Source organism: Oncorhynchus mykiss, chromosome 15 (genome assembly GCF_013265735.2).
Source record: "Oncorhynchus mykiss isolate Arlee chromosome 15, USDA_OmykA_1.1, whole genome shotgun sequence".
Lineage (NCBI taxonomy): Eukaryota > Metazoa > Chordata > Actinopteri > Salmoniformes > Salmonidae > Oncorhynchus > Oncorhynchus mykiss.
This window is the reverse complement of record NC_048579.1, coordinates 72,830,578-72,851,803: the sequence shown is the minus strand read 5'-3', so window position 1 is coordinate 72,851,803 and position 21,226 is coordinate 72,830,578. Positions and strand designations below refer to the sequence as shown.

General features: G+C 45.2%; 1 protein-coding gene across 27 annotated transcripts in view; it reads right to left on the bottom strand.

The window, feature by feature from the left end:
• Positions 1-1,628: 1,628 nt before the first annotated feature.
• The window catches only part of LOC110490361 (putative homeodomain transcription factor 2), a 107,983-nt gene continuing 88,385 nt past the window's right edge, over positions 1,629-21,226 (bottom strand). For 4 of the 27 annotated variants that reach the window (XM_036945287.1, XM_036945290.1, XM_036945286.1 and 1 more), the window contains 12 exons: positions 19,832-20,002; positions 17,549-17,774; positions 13,800-14,000; positions 10,672-10,893; positions 10,034-10,174; positions 9,339-9,611; positions 9,064-9,195; positions 7,487-7,579; positions 7,185-7,340; positions 5,171-5,266; positions 4,335-4,460; positions 1,629-4,169 (listed from right to left, as the gene is read on the bottom strand). In XM_036945287.1, the coding sequence (XP_036801182.1) occupies positions 4,149-4,169; positions 4,335-4,460; positions 5,171-5,266; positions 7,185-7,340; positions 7,487-7,579; positions 9,064-9,195; positions 9,339-9,611; positions 10,034-10,174; positions 10,672-10,893; positions 13,800-14,000; positions 17,549-17,774; positions 19,832-20,002 (1,858 nt within the window). In that variant the 3' untranslated portion in view covers positions 1,629-4,148. The remainder of the gene's footprint in view (positions 4,170-4,334; positions 4,461-5,170; positions 5,267-7,184; positions 7,341-7,486; positions 7,580-9,063; positions 9,196-9,338; positions 9,612-10,033; positions 10,175-10,671; positions 10,894-13,799; positions 14,001-17,548; positions 17,775-19,831; positions 20,003-21,226) is intronic. The other 23 variants (XM_036945293.1, XM_036945301.1, XM_036945299.1 and 20 more) reach the window with 21 other exon arrangements.

The following is a 21,226-nucleotide window of genomic DNA, read 5'->3' as shown; positions in this document are numbered from 1 at the left end:
TCTGTTCAGGTTGATGTGTGTCCAGATAGACATTGGTTCTGTTCAGGTTGATGTGTGTCCAGATAGACATTGGTTCTGTTCAGGTTGATGTGTATCCAGATAGACATTGGTTCTGTTCAGGCTGATGTGTGTCCAGATGGACATTGGTTCTGTTCAGGTTGATGTGTGTCCAGATAGACATTGGTTCTGTTCAGGTTGATGTGTATCCAGATAGACATTGGTTCTGTTCAGGCTGATGTGTGTCCAGATGGACATTGGTTCTGTTCACGTTGATGTGTGTCCAGATGGACATTGGTTCTGTTCAGGTTGATGTGTGTCCAGATAGACATTGGTTCTGTTCAGGCTGATGTGTGTCCAGATAGACATTGGTTCTGTTCAGGCTGATGTGTGTCCAGATAGACATTGGTTCTGTTCAGGCTGATGTGTGTCCAGATAGACATTGGTCCTGTTCAGGCTGATGTGTGTCCAGATAGACATTGGTCCTGTTCAGGCTGATGTGTGTCCAGATAGACATTGGTTCTGTTCAGGCTGATGTGTGTCCAGATAGACATTGGTCCTGTTCAGGCTGATGTGTGTCCAGATATACATTGGTTCTGTTCAGGCTGATTGCTGATGTGTGTCCAGATAGACATTGGTTCTGTTCAGGCTGATTGCTGATGTGTGTCCAGACAGACATGGGTTCTGTTCAGGCTGATTGCTGATGTGTATCCAGATAGACATTGGTTCTGTTCAGGCTGATTGCTGATGTGTGTCCAGACAGACATTGGTTTTGTTCAGGCTGATTGCTGATGTGTATCCAGACAGACATTGGTTCTGTTCAGGTTGATGTGTATCCAGATGGACATTGGTCCTGTTCAGGCTGATTGCTGATGTGTATCCAGATAGACATTGGTTATGTTCAGGCTGATGTGTATCCAGATGGACATTGGTTCTGTTCAGGCTGATTGCTGATGTGTGTCCAGACAGACATGGGTTCTGTTCAGGCTGATTGCTGATGTGTATCCAGATAGACATTGGTTATGTTCAGGCTGATGTGTATCCAGATGGACATTGGTTCTGTTCAGGTTGATGTGTATCCAGATAGACATTGGTTCTGTTCAGGCTGATTGCTGATGTGTGTCCAGACAGACATGGGTTCTGTTCAGGCTGATTGCTGATGTGTATCCAGATAGACATTGGTTATGTTCAGGCTGATGTGTATCCAGATGGACATTGGTTCTGTTCAGGTTGATGTGTATCCAGATAGACATTGGTTCTGTTCAGGCTGATTGCTGATGTGTGTCCAGACAGACATTATTTACATGTCAGTTTATTTCAATGATGATTCCCATCAGAAGATACGATCTCTTGTTTTGATCGAGTGTCTCTACAAGGGGTGGTATGTATGAAGACATGTAACATATATGAAATATGTTTTAAGTGAAGAAAGTGATTTGCAAGGAATGAATTATGACCTGCATCCTAAATGGCACCATATTCCCTACGTAGTGCACTTCTTTTGAACAGGACCCATAGGGCACTGGTTAAAAGTAGTGCACTATATAGGGAATAGGTATTGGTACACAGCCATGATGAAATGTAGGAATCTAAACTGTTGTTTCGCTCATATGATGTACGAAGGAAGAAACTGGAAGTTGAATGAGTGACACAACAATGTCCATTTTTATTTTCCTTATAAACACCTAGAACTGAGGAAACAGACCAGCTCACTAAAAGTAGTTTTTCTTCTCTTCAACATAAATATGCAGACTTCCTTTTGAAAACGGAATCACAACGCAAAAACGTCACCCTATTCCCTACGTAGTGCACTACTTTTGACCAGGGCTCTGGTGCACTAGGGATCAGGATGGCAGACAGGTTCAGAGTCATTTTCTAAAGACATTTTTCAGACTCAAGTGACTGTCTTTTCTCTCGCAACCACAAAACACGAGGGACAACAACAACAACAACAAAGGAAAAGATGAGGCAACACCATGTTTTCTTAAAGCATTTCCAATAATATGAAACCCAAACAGTTATTTTGTGTTAATAATACAGCTTTATCCAGCAAATAAAAAGCACTTTGGTCATCTTCACACAGACTGAGCCACGCCAACAAGTACCAAGCAATAACAACTACAATGGTTTGTGTGTGACATTGAAACATGTGACATTGTTTCTATACACTACTTTAAAGTGCACCTTTTCAGGCATTCTGAAATGTAGCGACGAACATCGACTGTGTGAACAGCGACTAAGACCCGGGACCTCTTTGTTCTAACTATAATACAAACACGTTGTGTGTTGAGCTACGAGTTATTGCTTGAAATACAGTCTAACCACTGAAACAACTCAAATGCTCCGTGAGAAAACCATGCAACGTAAAACAGGAAACAAGGGAAGGAGGGCGAGAAAAAGCAACATGTTGACGAGGTTGTGATGACGGCTCACAGGCCTGAATAGCAGTATTTCAACCAGACTGCACACGTCACTGTGTCTGGTTTTTCAAAATAGGGTTGGGAGTACAGAAGCCAATACTGAATGGTATCACCATAAAAGGTCGCGACCCCACTCCCTCAGGGTCTCAGTATGTAAGAAACACATTTTCATTACAGACTTGTACAAGTGTGTACCAGGACAAACATAAGCACCCCCCCAAAATGATCATTATACGAGTAACTTAGTTACCCATGTTCAGTCACACATCGTTTAGTTTGGGCTAGCGGGCCTGGATGTCTCAATTTGACATACAGAATACTAACCCAGATATGTTGGCTAGGTTTACATATTCCCATCCACCCAGTACAGTACCTCCCATCCACCCAGTATAGTACTGTACATCCCTTCTAGCCAATACAGTACAGTACCTCCCATCTAGCCAGTACAGTACATCCCATCCACCCAGTACAGTACAGTACATCCCTTCTAGCCAATACAGTACCTCCCATCTAGCCAGTACAGTACAGTCCACCCATCTAGCCAGTATAGTACCTCCCATCCAGCCAGTACAGTACCTCCCGTCTAGCCAATACAGTACAGTACACCCCATCTAGCCAGTATAGTTCTCCCATCCAGCCAGTACAGTACCTCCCATCCAGCCAGTACAGTACCTCCCATCTAGCCAGTACAGTACCTCCCATCTAGCCAGTACAGTACCTCCCATCTAGGCAGTACAGTACCTCCCATCTAGGCAATACAGTACAGTACCTCTTCTAGCCAATAGAGTACAGTACCTCCCATCTAGCCGGTACAGTACATTACCTCCCATCCAGCCAGTACAGTACCTCCCATCTAGCCAATACAGTACAGTACCTCCCATCTAGCCAATACAGTACAGTACCTCCCATCTAGCCAATACAGTACAGTACCTCCCATCTAGCCAATACAGTACAGTACCTCCCATCTAGCCAATACAGTACAGTACCTCCCATCTAGCCAGTACAGTACCTCACCTATTTTCTCACCAATCATTTGAGTGATGTGTTGTGTTTTATCCTGCCTCTATCTCTCCACTACAGCCGTCACTTAGCTTATCATTAGAAACGCCAAACACACAGAAACATTGTTCGTCTATTCTGAACTTTGGTGTACTGTTGTTGTCGTCAAAAGCAACAACAAAAAAAGCCTACATTGAATTGACCAGAAAGTACAACCTGTTTGTGTGTATGTAGGCTTTAAAACACATGATGATTATTACAGTCCGTCTACGATCGGAAACAACAACTCGTTGCAGTTCTCACAGTGAAATGACTGCGTTTGTGTGTCACAGTCAACAAACTAAACAGCTGCATTATAATGCACATTGTCCTTACTAGTCTGAAGGGATGGAACTCTTTTACCTTTTTAACTGAATTGTCATCTTGCTGTGTTTTGATCCCGTCCCTCTGAGAACACAAAACCTGTATAGCTTAATTAAAATAACATTTTGTAACTTTTTCCAACAACAACAAAATAAAAAAATACTGAAAGGGTAAAATAAATATATCTTGAATTGCACAAGTGAAATGTAAGCACTCCGTTATGAACTCTGAGAATGGGGCTGTTTGTCCGTCAGACCATAGATACAGGGAAGCCCAGTCAGTCCGTGAGCGAAAGGACAACAGCGCCCCTGTGTGGTGAGAGAATGTATCACATCTTCCAGAGCCAGCTGTGACCTGATCAGCTTACTGTCATGATTTGATCTTCCAGAGCTGAGGACAGAAAGGTGTGGTAAGTTCTTCCTTCATACTGATATCTACACACTCAACAAATCAACTCCATTTCATTTCAAATAAACTGGTGTATAAGTACTAGTACTACACACACACACACACACACACACACACCACACACACACACACACACCCATGTGTTACCTTCAGGTTGAAGCCCAGTAGGTCACTGATGACCCCGGACACAGCAGACAGGATGACCACCTGGGTGATGTTGTAGAGCAGAGGGTTCATCGTCAGACCATACAGCCTGAACGGAGCATCCAACTCCTGGGGAGTGAGAGGAGGTAGGAGGGGGAGAAATGGAGGGGGGAGGGTGGAGATGGAGGGAGGGGGAGAAATGGAAGGGGGGAGGGTAGAGATGGAGGGAGAGATTAATAATGGAGATAAGATGAGAAAGAGAGAGAGAACAAATAGAGATGGAGGGAGGGGGAGAGATTAATAATGGAGATAAGATGAGAAAGAGAACAAATAGAGATGGAGGGAGGGGGAGAGATTAATAATGGAGATAAGATGAGAAAGAGAGAGAGAACAAATAGAGATGGAAGGAGGGGGAGAGATTAATAATGGAGATAAGATGAGAAAGAGAGAGAGAACAAATAGAGATGGAGGGAGAGATTAATAATGGAGATAAGAGAGAGAGAACAAATAGAGATGGAGGGAGGGGGAGAGATTAATAATGGAGATAAGATGAGAAAGAGAGAACAAATAGAAATGAGGGAGGGGGAGAGATTAATAATGGAGATAAGATGAGAAAGAGAGAGAGAACAAATAGAGATGGAGGGAGGGGGAGAGATTAATAATGGAGATAAGATGAGAAAGAGAGAACAAATAGAGATGAGGGAGGGGGAGAGATTAATAATGGAGATAAGATGAGAAAGAGAGAGAGAACAAATAGAGATGGAGGGAGGGGGAGAGATTAATAATGGAGATAAGATGAGAAAGAGAGAGAGAACAAATAGAGATGGAGTTTGCCGTACCTTCAACAGCTTGGTGGCCAGCTTCAGTACGTTGTTGACTAATGTCAAATCCTCCTTCTTGTTTGGTTTCTTCTCCATCTTCAGGTACAGATTAATCTGGTGAAAACAGCTAGTCAATAGAAGTTGAGCCTTAAAGGACATATCCTCCCCAAACCACTCATTCCTTTCATTTACAGTGTTAAATTACACTAACATGTGAGAATATTATTGTGAATCAATGTTTCATTTTGGCGTTATAATAAGGTTGGTGGCAACATGGAAAATAGTTGTGGAAATCTGTTGCAGCTCAAGTTGACTACAAGATCCACAATGCAATGCTCTCCCCATGGGCTGGCTGGCTGGCTATATACCAAGCAAACACACAATGTATACCAAAGACAATATCAGCATGTAAAGTAGCCAGTTAGCTTTAAACTCGCCCACAATCTCACCATGTTTAATCTGCAGATGGAGTCTAACATTCGCAACGGCAGATATACTTTTGAGGAGATGGGAAACGTTGCCTGTGCTATGTCAATGCGATGCATTCTGGGTGATTCTGGGACAAGGAGCGCTCTCCTTCACGGAGTGAATGAGTCTATTGGGCTCTATCTCAAAACCCCGAAATCAGCACGAATTTCGTCAACAATAAGTACATCATTACAAATAATTTTCAATATGGGAGATAATTAACTTGCCATCTGTAATATCGTATACATTTGGAATCGTGGAGAATAGGTACGTTCTCGACAAATGCGCGATTAGCTTAGCAACCGGGTTACGCAGCATGACAACGTGAACGCGATTGGTCGACGGTCTACTGGTTGGGGCGTTATAATATCTTCTATCTCTGCCATGCAATGCACCCTGGACTAAAGAGGCAGACAAATATACTAGACCCTGCATTAAATTACACATTTCTCAAGGTAGAAATATAGCAAAAAATATGATCAATGGCTCATTCGAGAGAAGACATCCTCCCAAGTTAAAACATAGGCCAGTATTGAAATCTGACATGTATGATAGATGTTTTCGCGATCTAAAAGTCATATTCCTATTAACTTCCAGTGTAGTGAGAGCGACTTTATCACGGTGCTACTTTTACCGGCCTGCTTGAACGCCAATAACTCATAAACACATGAAAACATGAAATGACCCAGGGAGACGATAGAACATCACTCGGAGGTGCACAAAAACAATATAACATTAAAAATAGATGAACCTTTTGTCACTTAAAATGTGTGTTCCTATGTAACTACACAAGTTAGCAAGTGTGGTACATCTGCTAGTTCTTCCCCCGTATTAATTGGCGAACTTCCAAAGTCTTGCTATAACGATACCAGTTGCGTGTGTACCTCCCTCCATGCCTGTCTACCTGTTCTGTCAGTAAGATGGAGGTGTTGCTGGTCTCTGAGCCTGTCTACCTGTTCTGTCAGTAAGATGGAGGTGTTGCTGGTCTCTGAGCCTGTCTACCTGTTCTGTCAGTAAGATGGAGGTGTTGCTGTACTTCTTGCTGGTCTCTGAGCCTGTCTACCTGTTCTGTCAGTAAGATGGAGGTGTTGCTGGTCTCTGAGCCTGTCTACCTGTTATGTCAGTAAGATGGAGGTGTTGCTGTACTTCTTGCTGGTCTCTGAGCCCGTCTACCTGTTCTGTCAGTAAGATGGAGGTGTTGCTGGTCTCTGAGCCTGTCTACCTGTTCTGTCAGTAAGATGGAGGTGTTGCTGGTCTCTGAGCCTGTCTACCTGTTCTGTCAGTAAGATGGAGGTGTTGCTGTACTTCTTGCTGGTCTCTGAGCCTGTCTACCTGTTCTGTCAGTAAGATGGAGGTGTTGCTGGTCTCTGAGCCTGTCTACCTGTTCTGTCAGTAAGATGGAGGTGTTGCTGTACTTCTTGCTGGTCTCTGAGCCTGTCTACCTGTTCTGTCAGTAAGATGGAGGTGTTGCTGTACTTCTTGCTGGTCTCTGAGCCTGTCTACCTGTTCTGTCAGTAAGATGGAGGTGTTGCTGTACTTCTTGCTGGTCTCTGAGCCTGTCTACCTGTTCTGTCAGTAAGATGGAGGTGTTGCTGTACTTCTTGCTGGTCTCTGAGCCCAGGGTAACAAAGCGGAGCAGGAAGAGAGACAGAGAGGAACACCAGATCACCAGCTCCCAGTTATAGTGACACTCCAGGAAGGTGTGGTGGATATGGAGCAACTACAGGGAGGAGGAGAGAAGAGCTTGTTTTAACGCTCGTCCCACTCAAACAGACAGAATAACAGGTGAAACAGCATTCACACCGTTACCAACTGTATTAGAGCATAACAGACAAGGACTGTAGCAGGCTGAAAATGGTGACTCACGCTGACCTGAGCACAGCAGATGAAGACGACGGAGAGGGTGAGGAGGAAGGCAGAGGACACGATCACATCCACCGACCGCTGAGGACCCCTTCTCTGCAACGCACATTTTAAATACTTTAGTTGGACAAACACACTTATCCACTCACGTCTATCGCACACAACACATCTCCTCATGGACACAGAGGGGAGGTTCAGGTAGGCATGATGGAACAACAACACATCTCCTCATAGACACAGAGGGGAGGTTCAGGTAGGCATGATGGAACAACACATCTCCTCATAGACACAGAGGGGAGGTTCAGGTAGGCATGATGGAACAACAACACATCTCCTCATGGACACAGAGTGGAGGTTTAGGTAGACATGATGGAACAACACATCTCATGGACACAGAGGGGAGGTTCAGGTAGGCATGATGGAACAACACATCTCATGGACACAGAGGGGAGGTTCAGGTAGGCATGATGGAACAACACATCTCATGGACACAGAGGGGAGGTTCAGGTAGGCATGATGGAACAACACATCTCATAGACACAGAGGGGAGGTTCAGGTAGGCATGATGGAACAACACATCTCCTCATGGACACAGAGGGGAGGTTCAGGTAGGCATGATGGAACAACACATCCCCTCATAGACACAGAGGGGAGGTTCAGGTAGGCATGATGGAGCAACAACACATCTCATAGACACAGAGGGGAGGTTCAGGTAGGCATGATGGAACAACACATCTCCTCATGGACACAGAGGGGAGGTTCAGGTAGGCATGATGGAGCAACAACACATCTCATAGACACAGAGGGGAGGTTCAGGTAGGCATGATGGAACAACACATCCCCTCATAGACACAGAGGGGAGGTTCAGGTAGGCATGATGGAGCAACAACACATCTCATAGACACAGAGGGGAGGTTCAGGTAGACATGATGGAACAACACATCTCATAGACACAGAGGGGAGGTTCAGGTAGACATGATGGAACAACACATCCCCTCATAGACACAGAGGGGAGGTTCAGGTAGGCATGATGGAACAACACATCCCCTCATAGACACAGAGGGGAGGTTCAGGTAGGCATGATGGAACAACACATCCCCTCATAGACACAGAGGGGAGGTTCAGGTAGACATGATGGAACAACACATCCCCTCATAGACACAGAGGGGAGGTTCAGGTAGACATGATGGAACAACACATCTCATAGACACAGAGGGGAGGTTCAGGTAGGCATGATGGAACAACACATCTCCTCATAGACACAGAGGGGAGGTTCAGGTAGGCATGATGGAACAACACATCTCATAGACACAGAGGGGAGGTTCAGGTAGACATGATGGAACAACACATCCCCTCATAGACACAGAGGGGAGGTTCAGGTAGGCATGATGGAACAACACATCTCCTCATGGACACAGAGGGGAGGTTCAGGGAGGCATGATGGAACAACACATCTCCTCATGGACACAGAGGGGAGGTTCAGGTAGGCATGATGGAACAACAACACATCTCATGGATACAGAGGGGAGGTTCAGGTAGGCATGATGAAACAACAACCAGTTGGAGAACATAGAACACACCTTGAGATATGAGCGCAGAGAGAGCCACATCTTAATGTTCTGGACTTTCTTCAGACGGAAGTGAGGCACCTCCGACTTCCTGGCTCGCCGTGCCGACGTCAGGTGACCAAACAGCTTGGCGAATAGCAGCCTCTGTCAGGTCCAACACACACACACACACGTGTAAGTGATAAGACCTTTAGAAATAAAACGTCTTCAGAATGTCTTCATGTAACAATCAATGGTCAATATTGATCTGTAATTAAGATGAAAGAACCTGGAAAACACACACACACCTGTTTGTATGTCCTCTCGGCCACGCTGAGCAGGAAGAAGAAGAGCCAGATGAGACAGACGCGCACCATGAAGCTGAGCGTTACCATGGTGATCACCATGACGTCGGAGGAGGAGCCGAACGCCACAGAGATGAGCTCATTGGCTGAGAGCTGCGTCAGCTGTTCCAGGTCCTTGTACTGAGACAGCCTGTAGGCGAAGGGCGTCAGGCCCAGAGTCACTGACACCAGGTTACCAAAGACCTGGTAGCCAATACCTGGGGTGTACAGGTTGACCTGGAGGAAGGTAGAGATGGAGAGACGGGAGGGAGAGATGGAGAGGGGTGGAGAGAGGGGGGGGAGACAAGAGATGGAGAGACGGGAGGGAGGGAGAAGGGAGGAGAGACAGGAGAGATAGATGGAGGGAAAGAGATAAAGAGACAGGAGAGAGACAGGCATTATTTCTCTCTTTCATGTCATCGGTTATAGAGTTATAGAGAATGTAAAGTGATCTGAGAGAAACGTGGTATCTATAATATATACATATATAAGTGCCTTCCAATATCATGGAGTCCAATCTGCATTCATTAACATTCTAGTTGAGAAAACTCTCCCAGGTGGCTGATGGAGGTCTGTTCCCGGTCTTCCATTGTAAAGTGTTACAGGCCACACCAGATGTCATCCCTGACAACAGTATCAAGGCCCTGGCTGTTACTCACCCTGTTCATGATCATACCGCTGATCTCCAGGACAGACATGTCAGCCTTCTTACAGTCGTTCCCCTCCCAGACGATGGCACTGACCCGCTCCAGACCTGGGTTGGTGCTGTGTAGCCACGTATGACCCTGTAGAGGACACAACTAGATCAACACAACAACTACTGTTACACGCTGAGGGTTTGAGGCTGATCATCCTCATCGACAAGGTCAATATGACCACGGTTACCACGGTTACGTCAGAACACACAGTGACAACAAAAACAGATAAATAGGAACATTCATGCTACCACCAAAACCTCTTCATTAATGTTGCCAGCATTTTATTGCAAGCTCAGTCCCACACTTACCCCCTCCTTCTCTAACCTTTGACCTTTGATCTCTAACCCCTGATAAACAGGGTGAAAGGGTCATCTCTGTTCTCCTTGGTAGCAAGGCAGACTGCAGCTCCCTCTCCCTCTGGTAAACCCTAACATCACACGTCTAACCCTAACTCCTAACCTTTGACCTCTAACCCACCTGGTGAAAGGGGTCATCTCTGTACTCCTTGGTAGCAGGGCAGACTGCAGCTCCCTCTCCCTCTGTCAAACCCTAACATCACACGTCTAACCCTAACTCCTAACCTTTGACCTCTAACCCACCTGGTGAAAGGGGTCATCTCTGTACTCCTTCTTGGTAGCAGGGCAGACTGCAGCTCCCTCTCCCTCTGTCTCGCTGGTGCATGAGGAGCGACACTCAGCACAGTGCAGGAAGTCCTCCCACAGCAGGTCCTCTGTCTCTGACTCGTGTCTGGTGCTCTCTGAGTCCTGGGTCCGCAGGCTGGAGCACCGAGAACTACAGCTGGTACCGGACTTAGGAGTCTCCTAGAGAGAGGGGGGGGGGTGAGTGTGTGTGTGTGTAGGGGGTGGAAATGTGTGTGTGTGTGATGTAGCTAAGTGTACCCACACGTTGAGAGCGTGTCTATGAACTGTATGTGTGTGTGTGTGTACAGTTGAAGTCGGAAGTTTACATACACCTTAGCCAAATACATTTAAACTCAGTTATTCACAATTCCTGACATTTAATCTTAGTAAAAATTCCCTGTCTTAGGTCAGTTAGGATCACCACTTTATTGTAAGAATGTGAAATGTCAGAATATCAGTAGAGAGAATTATTTATTTCAGCTTTTATTTCACATTCCCAGTGGGTCAGAAGTTTACATACACTCAATTATTATTTGGTAGCATTGCCTTTAAATTGTTTAACATGGGTCAAACGTTTCGGGTAGCCTTCCACAAGCTTCCCACAATAAGTTGGGTGAATGTTGGCCCATTCCTCCTGACAGAGCTGGTGTAACTGAGTCAGGTTTGTAGGCCTCCTTGCTCGAACATGCTTTTTCTCAAAAAGTACGATCTTTGTCCCCATGTGCAGTTGCAAACTGTAGTCTGGCTTTTTTTATAGCGGTTTTGGAGCAGTGGCTTCTTCCTTGCTGAGTGGCGTTTCAGGTTATGTCGATATAGGACTCGTTTTTACTGTGGATATATATACTTTTGTACCTGTTTCCTCCAGCATCTTCACAAGGTCCTTTGCTGTTGTTCTGGGATTGATTTGCACTTTTCGCACCAAAGTACGTTCATCTCTAGGAGACAGAACGCGTCTCCTTCCTGAGCGGTATGATGGCTGTGTGGTCCCATGATGTTTATACTTGCGTACTATTGTTTGTACAGATGAACGTGGTGCCTTCAGGCTTTTGGAAATTGCTCCCAAGGATGAACCAGATTTGTGGAAGTCTACAATGTTTTATCTGAGGTCTTGGCTGATTTCTTTTGATTTACCCATGATGTCAAGCAAAGAGTCACTGAGTTTGAAGGTAGGCCTTGAAATACATCCACAGGTACACCTCCAATTGAATCAAATTATGACAATTAGCCTATCAGAAGCTTCTAATGCCATGACATCATTTTATAGAATTTTCCAAGCTGTTTAAAAGCCCAGTCAACTTAGTGTATGTAAACTTCTGACCCACTGGAATTGTGATACAGTGAATTATAAGTGAAATAATATGTCAGTAAACAATAGTTGGAATAATGACTTGTGTCAGGCACAAAGTAGATGTTCTAACCGACTTGCCAAAACTACAGTTTGTTAACAAGACATTTGTGGATTGGTTTAAAAATGAGTTTTAATGACTCCAACCTAAGTGTATGTAAACTTCCAACTTCAACTGTATGTAAGTGTATGTATGTACAGTGGGGCAAAAAAGTATTTAGTCAGCCACCAATTGTGCAAGTTCTCCACCTTAAAAAGTTGAAACTATGACAGACAAAATGAGGGAAAAAAATCCAGAAAATCCCATTGTAGGATTTTTAATGAATTTATTTGCAAATTATGGTGGAAAATAAGTATTTGGTCAATAACAAAAGTTTATCTCAATACTTTGTTATATACCCTTTGTTGGCAATGACAGAGGTCAAACGTTTTCTGTTAAGTCTTCACAAGGTTTTCACACACTGTTGCTGGTATTTTGTCCCATTCCTCCATGCAGATCTCCTCTAGAGCAGTGATGTTTTGGGGCTGTTGCTGGGCAACAGGGACTTTCAACTCCCTCCAAAGACTTTCTATGGGGTTGAGATCTGGAGACTGGCTAGGCCACTCCAGGACCTTGAAATGCTTCTTACGAAGCCACTCCTTCGTTGCCCGGGCGGTGTGTTTGGGATCATTGTCATGCTGAAAGACCCAGCCACGTTTCATCTTCAATGCCCTTGCTGATGGAAGGAGGTTTTCACTCAAAATCTCACGATACATGGCCCCATTCATTCTTTCCTTTACACGGATCAGTCGTCCTGGTCCCTTTGCAGAAAAACAGCCCCAAAGCATGATGTTTCCACCCCCATGCTTCACAGTAGGTATGGTGTTCTTTGGATGCAACTCAGCATTCTTTGTACTCCAAACACGATGAGATGAGTTTTTACCAAAAAGTTATATTTTGGTTTCATCTGACCATATGACATTCTCCCAATCTTCTTCTGGATCATCCAAATGCTCTCTAGCAAACTTCAGACGGGCCTGAACATGTACTGGCTTAAGCAGGGGGACACGTCTGGCACTGCAGGATTTGAGTCCCTGGCGACGTAGTGTGTTACTCATGGTAGGCTTTGTTACTTTGGTCCCAGCTCTCTGTGACTGTTTGAGGTTGTGGACAGGTGTCTTTTATACTGATAACAAGTTCAAACAGGTGCCATTAATACAGGTAACGAGTGGAGGACAGAGGAGCCTCTTAAAGAAGAAGTTACAGGTCTGTGAGAGCCAGAAATCTTGCTTGTTTGTAGGTGACCAAATACTTATTTTCCCCCATAATTTGCAAATAAATTCCTTAAAAATCCCACAATGTGATTTTCTGGATTTTTTTATAGTCATAGTTGAAGTGTACCTATTATGAAAATTACAGGCCTCTCATCTTTTTAAGTGGGAGAACTTGCACAATTGGTGGCTGACTAAATACTTTTTTGCCCCACTGTATGTATGTATGTATGTATGTATGTATGTATGTAAGTGTGTAAGTGTGTGTGTGTGTGTGTATGCAAGTGTGTGTGTATGTATGTACTGTATGTAAGTGTGTGTGTATGATGTACAGTATGTACTGTATGTAAGTGTGTGTGTATGATGTACAGTATGTACTGTATGTAAGTGTGTGTGTGTATGATGTACAGTATGTACTGTATGTAAGTGTATGTATGTACTGTATGTATGTGTGTGTCGCTGTGCATGTCTCTGTGTGAGTGTGACCAACCTGGGTAGTGTGGAGGTCACCCACCTCAGTGTTGATGGCGTAGTGTTTCTTGTAGTGATGTGGTTTCCTGTTGCGCAGCGTGCAGTCGCTGCTGACGCGCTCTACGCCCCTACGGATGGCGGTGTAGGACGCTTCAGGATCCTCCTCACTAGACGCCTCATCAGACATGTTCTCCACACCCACACCACGGCTCTGGGTCTCCTGGGAGGAAGACAGATTGGACAGATTCCTACTTTCAGACTACAGACTAGCAAGTGTATAGTCTGTTTATACATGGTTAAACTCACCTGTTTCAGGACAGGTGCGTGTGTGTGTGTGTATTAGCTACCTTGTTTACCTGCTGACGGAGAGCAGTAGCAGTGTGTTGTGTGGTGGTGGTGTGTGTGTTACCTTGTTGTTTACCTCAGCAAGATGGCGCCGATAGAGATGGCAGTTTCGCTTTTAGTCCCTAGGAAACTGTGCAGTATTTCGTTTTTTTTTAATGTATTATTTCTTACATTGTTAGCCCAGAAAACCTTAAGTGTTATTACATACAGCCGGGAAGAACTATTGGATATCAGAGAGACGTCAACTTACCAGCACAACCGGCACTACGACCAGGAATACGACTTTCCCAAAGCGGATCCTTTGTCTGCACCTCCCAGGGCATTTGAACTGATTCCAGAGGCCGACCCAAAGCAACGCCGTCAGAGGAGAGGGTGCCGGAGCGGTCTTCTAGTGAGGCTTCGGATGCGCACACACCACCCAACGCTTCCGAGTACATTACTCGCTAATGTCCGGTCCCTAGTTAACGAAGAAGACGAGATCAGGGCAAGAGTTGCTTTCCAAAGAGATATCCGGGATTGTAACATGCTCTTCATGTTTCAAGAAAACATGGCTAGCTGTCCGTACAGCAAACGGTATTTTCAGTGCATCGCGCCGACAGGAATCAACAGCTCTCCGGTAAGAAGAAGGGCGGGGGTGTGTGTTTCATGATTAACGACTCATGGTGTAATTGTATCAACATACAAGAACTCAAGTCCTTTTGTTCCCCTGACTTAGAATTCCTCACAATCGAATGCCGACCGTATTATCTCCCAAGAGAACTCTCCTCGGTTATCGTCACAGCCGTGTATATCCCCCCCGCAAACGGATACCACGACGCCCATCAGGGAACTTCACTGGACTTTATGCAAACTGGAAACCATATATCCTGAGGCTGCATTTATTGTAGCTGTGGATTTTAACAAAGCTAATTTGAGAACAAGGCTACCTAAACTCTATCAGCATATCGATTGCAGTACATGAGCGAGTAACACGCTCGACCATTGCTACTCTAACTTCTGCAATGCGTACAAGGCCCTGTCCTCCTTTTGGCAAATCTGACCATGACTCCATCTTGTTGCTCCCCTCCTATAGGCAGAAACTAAAACAGGAAGTGCCCGTGCTTAGGTCTATCCAACGCTGGTCTGACCAATTGGATTCCAAGCTTCAAGATTGCTTCGATCACGTGGACTGGGATATGTTCCGGGTAGCCTCAGACAATAACATTGAAGTATACGCTGACTCGGTGAGCGAGTTTATAAGGAAGTGTATAGGAGATGTTGTACCCACTGTGACTGAAACTTTCCCAAACCAGAAACCGTGGATTGATGGCAGCATTCGCTGCTGAAAGCACGTACCCCCGCATTTTATCATGGCAAGGCAACTGGAAACACGGCCAATACAAACAGTGTAGTTATTCCCTCCGTAAGGCAATCAAACAAGCAAAGCGTCAGTATGGAGACAAAGTGGAATCGCAATTCAACGGCTCAAACACGAGACGTATGAGGCAGGGTCTACAGACAATCATGGATTACAAAAAGAAAACCAGCCCCGTCGCGGACATCGACATCTTGCTTCCAGACAAATTAAACAACTTCTTTGCGCGCTTTGAGGACAATACAGAGCCACCGACACAGCCCGCTACCAAAGACTGTGGGCTCTCCTTCTCCGTGGCCGACGTGAGTAAAACATTTAAATGTGTTAACCCTCGCAAGGCTGCCTGCCCAGACGGCATCCCTTACCGCCTCCTCAGAGCATGCGCAGACCAGCTGGCTGGTGTGTTTACGCTTACCGCCCCAATAGGTCCACGGACAATGCAATCGCCATCACACTGCACACTGCCCTATCCCATCTGGACAAGAGGAATACTTTTGTAGGAATGCTGTTTATTGACTACAGCTCAGCATTCAACACCATAGTACCCTCCAAACTCGTCCTTAAGCTTGAGACCCTGAGTCTCGACCCCGCCCTGTGCAACTGGGTACTGGACTTCCTGACTGGCCGCCCCCAGGTGGTGAAGGTAGGAAACAACATCTCCACTCCGCTGATCCTCAACACTGAGGCCCCACAACGGTGCTTTCTGAGCCCTCTCCTGTACTCCCTGTTCACCCATGACTGCGAGGCCATGCACGCCTACAGTGGTAGGCTTGATTACCAACAATGACGAGATGGCCTACAAGGAGGAGGTGAGGGCCCTCGGAGTGTGGTGTCAGGAAAATAACCTCTCTCTCAATGTCAGCAAAACAAAAGAGATGATCGTGGACTTCAGGAAACAGCAAAGGGAGCACCACCCTATCCACATCGACGGGACAGCAGTGGAGAAGGTGGAAAGTCTGGTACGGCATCTGCACCGCCCACAAACGCAGGGCTCTCCAGAGGGTAGTGAGGTCTGCACCGCCCACAAACGCAGGGCTCTCCAGAGGGTGGTGAGGTCTGCACCACCCACAAACGCAGGGCTCTCCAGAGGGTAGTGAGGTCTGCACCGCCCACAAACGCAGGGCTCTCCAGAGGGTGGTGAGGTCTGCACCGCCCACAAACGCAGGGCTCTCCAGAGGGTAGTGAGGTCTGCACTGCCCACAAACGCAGGGCTCTCCAGAGGGTAGTGAGGTCTGCACCGCCCACAAACGCAGGGCTCTCCAGAGGGTAGTGAGGTCTGCACAACGCATCACCGGGGGCAAACTACCTGCCCCCCAGGACACCTACAAAACCCGATTTCACAGGAAGGCAAAAAAGATCATCAAGGACAACAACCACCCGAGCCACTGCCTGTTCACCCCGCTATCATCCAGAAGGTGAGGTCAATACAGGTGCATCAAAGCTGGGACCGAGAGACTGAAAAACAGCTTCTATCTCAAGGCCATCAGATTGTTAAACAGCCATCACTAGCACAGAGAGGCTGCTGCTCTACATACAGACTCGATATCATTGGCCACTTTAATAAATGGAACACTTGTCACTTTAATAATGTCACTTTAATAATGTTTACACATCTCGCATTACTCATCTCATATGTATATACTGTATTCTTCACTATCTATTCTTTACCATCTATTGCATCTTAGCCGTTCTGTCACTGCTCATCCATTTATTTATATACTATTATCTCATTCCTTTACTAGATTGTGTGTATTAGGTTTTCTTATGGAATCTGTTAGATATTAGGTTTTCTTATGGAATCTGTTAGATATCAGGTTTTATTGTGGAATTGTTAGATATTAGGTTTTGTTGAGGAATTGTTAGATATCAGGTTTTGTTGAGGAATTGTTAGATATTACCTGTTAGATACTGCTGCACTGTCAGATCTAAAATCACAACCATTTCGCTACACTCACAATAACATCTGCTAACCAAGTGTATGTGATTTACCTTGGTGACGGGGGGCAGTAGCAGTGTGTTGCGTGGTGGTGGTGTGTGTGTGTGTGTGTGTGTATAAATGTGTCTGTTACCTTGTTGTTTACCTTGGCGACGGGGGGCAGCAGCAGTGTGTTGAGAGGCGGGGGTGCGGCCCAACACGTCTCGTCTGACCTCAGCAGCAGGTCACAGTGGTGAGACCCTCCATCATGGAGCTGTAGCCCCTCCTCACTACTCTTACAGGTTATCCTCCCGTCCAGAGACACATAGCCATTATCTGTCTCTGTGGACTTGTCTATGGACAGCTTGGACTTCTTCGACCTGAGGGGAGAGATGGAGGGGGAGGTTAAAGGGGGGAGGCGGTAGAGGTGGAGAGACGGGACAGGCAGACAGTCCCAAGTCCATCCAGCATGCAGAAATCAGAACAGGACAGAATCACTTGGATCAAGTTGGTACTAATTGAAGCCATGGCAAGGGAGTAGAGAAACTAAGTTCTAAATGGGATGGGTTACTGGTGCTACTAAGCAGAATTCAAATAGAGTTGATTTGAATAGGATTAGGGGATTGGGATGACTGTCAGTGACCATTAGATTTCTGGTGTGAAAAGGTTGGATTTTTAATACTGTTTCTAGATTGAAAGACTCAAAAAACGTCCCCGGGGATCCCTTTTAACAACTATAAAGCCTTTACTGATGTTTATGCTTCGACATCGTTTGCTCCGTGCTTCTCTTGGCCATAGCTTGAATAGTTGGAACGAGCCGTAACGTTGGCAACAACAACAACAAAACAAAAGCTGCAAAATCCCTTTTTTCCACACACAGAAAAATGATAACAAAGATGGAAGACAGACCTCTCCTTTCAACATACTGTTGTCCCGTTGAGAAACCCGTGGAGACAAGTTAATAATCAAACTGACGTGGGGAAAAGCATTTGAATATGTATCTCCTCTCTGTGTGTGTGTGTCTCCAGTTAAAATATCACTGTTTAATAACGTCTTATCTCAGCCAAATAATTATCTTACCAGATAATGTTTATCATATAGTGGGAAGAATGATTTTCAGAAACATATATTTACTATGTACACTAACCGTTCAAATGTTTGGGGTCATTTAGAAATGTCCTTGTTATTGAAAGAAAAGCAGTTTTTTTTTTGTCCATTAAAATAACATCAAATTGATCAGAAATACAGTGTAGACATTGTTACTGTTGTAAATGACTATTGTAGATGGAAACGGCTGATTTTTAATGGAATATCTACATAGGCGCACAGAGTCCCATTATCAGCAACCCTCACTCCTGTGTTCCTGTAGGGTTAAAGTTGATTTTGGGGGTCTTGATTGATTATGTTGTTGTTATTACATTAGAGTGTCTAGTTCGAGAAACAGACGCCTCACAAGTCCTCAACTGGCAGCTTCATTAAATAGTACCCGCAAAACACCAGTCTCAACAGTGAAGAGGCGACTCCGGGATGCTGGCCTTCTAGGCAGAGTTCCTCTGTCCAGTGTCTGTGTTATTTTGCCCATCTTAATATTTTATTTTTATTGGCCAGTCTGAGATATGGCTTTTTCTTTGCAACTCTGCCTAGAAGGCCAGCATCACGGAGTCGCCTCTTCACTGTTGACGTTGAGACGGATGTCTCCCACTCCTCTTTCTATTCTGGTTAGGGCCAGTTTGCGCTGTTCTGTGAAGGGAGTAGTACGCAGCATTGTACGAGATATTCAGTTTCTTGGCAATTTCCCGCACGGAATAGCCTTCATTTCTCAGAACAAGAATAGACTGACGAGATTCAGAAGAAAGTTCTTTGTTTCTGGCCATTTAGAGCCTGTAATTGAACTCACAAATGCTGATGCTCCAGATACTCAACTAGTCTAAAGAAGTCCAGTTTTATTGCTTCTTTAATCAGACAACAGTTTTCAGCTGTGCTAACATAAATGCAAATAGGTTTTCCAATGATCAGTTAGCCTTTTAAAATGATAAACTTGGATTAGCTAACACAACATGCCGTTGGAACACAGGAGTTATGGTTGCTGATAATGGGACTCTGTGCGCCTATGTAGATATTCCATAAAAAAAATCTGTCGTTTCCAGCTACAATAGTCATTTACAACATGAACAATGTCTACACTGTATTTCTGATCAATTTGATGTTATTTTAATGGACAAAAAAAAGTGATTTTCTTTCAAAAACAAGGACATTTCTAAGTGACCTCAAACATTGGAACGGTAGTGTACAGGACTCCGTTCTCTCATACAATAGAAAGGGATATTTATTATTGATCAGAATCAGAATCCGGGTGGAATCCAAGGGATGTTGCAGCTATACCAGAGAGAGAGAGAGAGGGTTCTTTAGTAACCTCACGGGAGGGAAAAATACACACCGCGCTTTACAGATATCATGCCAGAAATCTCGGAAGAGAGCGATGCACAGGCTGTAAGGTGAGCCGGTGGCGGCACCGTGGCAGTGTGGGCCGCCCTCCCGGGTGTTATCAGTGGTGCTAGAGCCATCTCCTTCCCTATGTACATCCAAGTGAGCTGCCTTCCTTAGACGCCTTTGGTCCAGATCAATAAGAAAGAGGACTTAGAGAGAGAGAGAGGTCCAGACACAAATCACTGTTGTTGTGATTGAAGAAAATAAATCATTAAAATAATACCCTTTTCCATTTATTTATTTTTAAAATCACAAGAAGGAAGATAGAAAATGAATGAAAACGGTTGGTTCACTGACAGCGGTGTCTACTACATCAGGTATGGTTGTGTCTACTACATCAGGTCTGGTTGGTTCACTGACAGAGGTGTCTACTACATCAGGTATGGTTGGTTCACTGGCAGCGGTGTCTACTAGATCAGGTATGGTTGGTTCACTGGCAGCGGTGTCTACTACATCAGGTATAGTTGGTTCACTGACAGAGGTGTCTACTACATCAGGTATGGTTGGTTCACTGGCAGCGGTGTCTACTACATCAGGTATGGTTGGTTCACTGGCAGAGGTGTCTACTACATCAGGTATAGTTGGTTCACTGACAGCGGTGTCTACTACATCAGGTATGGTTGGTTCACTGGCAGAGGTGTCTACTACATCAGGTATGGTTGGTTCACTGGCAGCGGTGTCTACTACATCAGGTATGGTTGGTTCACTGGCAGAGGTGTCTACTACATCAGGTATGGTTGGTTCAATGACAGAGGTGTCTACTACATCAGGTATGGTTGGTTCACTGACAGCGGTGTCTACTACATCAGGTATAGTTGGTTCACTGGCAGAGGTGTCTACTACATCAGGTCTGGTCAGGAATGATCGAAGCAAAAACATTGACTAATATCCAGCTGCCAGAGAGACTAATATCCAGCTGCCAGAGAGACTAATATCCAGCTGCCAGAGCGACTAATATCCAGCTGCCAGAGAGACTAATATCCAGCTGCCAGAGAGACTAATATCCAGCTGCCAGAGCGACTAATATCCAGCTGCCAGAGAGACTAATATCCAGCTGCCAGAGAGACTAATATCCAGCTGCCAGAGAGACTAATATCCAGCTGCCAGAGAGACTAATATCCAGCTGCCAGAGAGACTAATATCCAGCTGCCAGAGAGACTAATATCCAGCTGCCAGAGAGACTAATATCCAGCTGCCAGAGCGACTAATATCCAGCTGCCAGAGAGACTAATATCCAGCTGCCAGAGCGACTAATATCCAGCTGCCAGAGAGACTAATATCCAGCTGCCAGAGAGACTAATATCCAGCTGCCAGAGAGACTAATATCCAGCTGCCAGAGAGACTA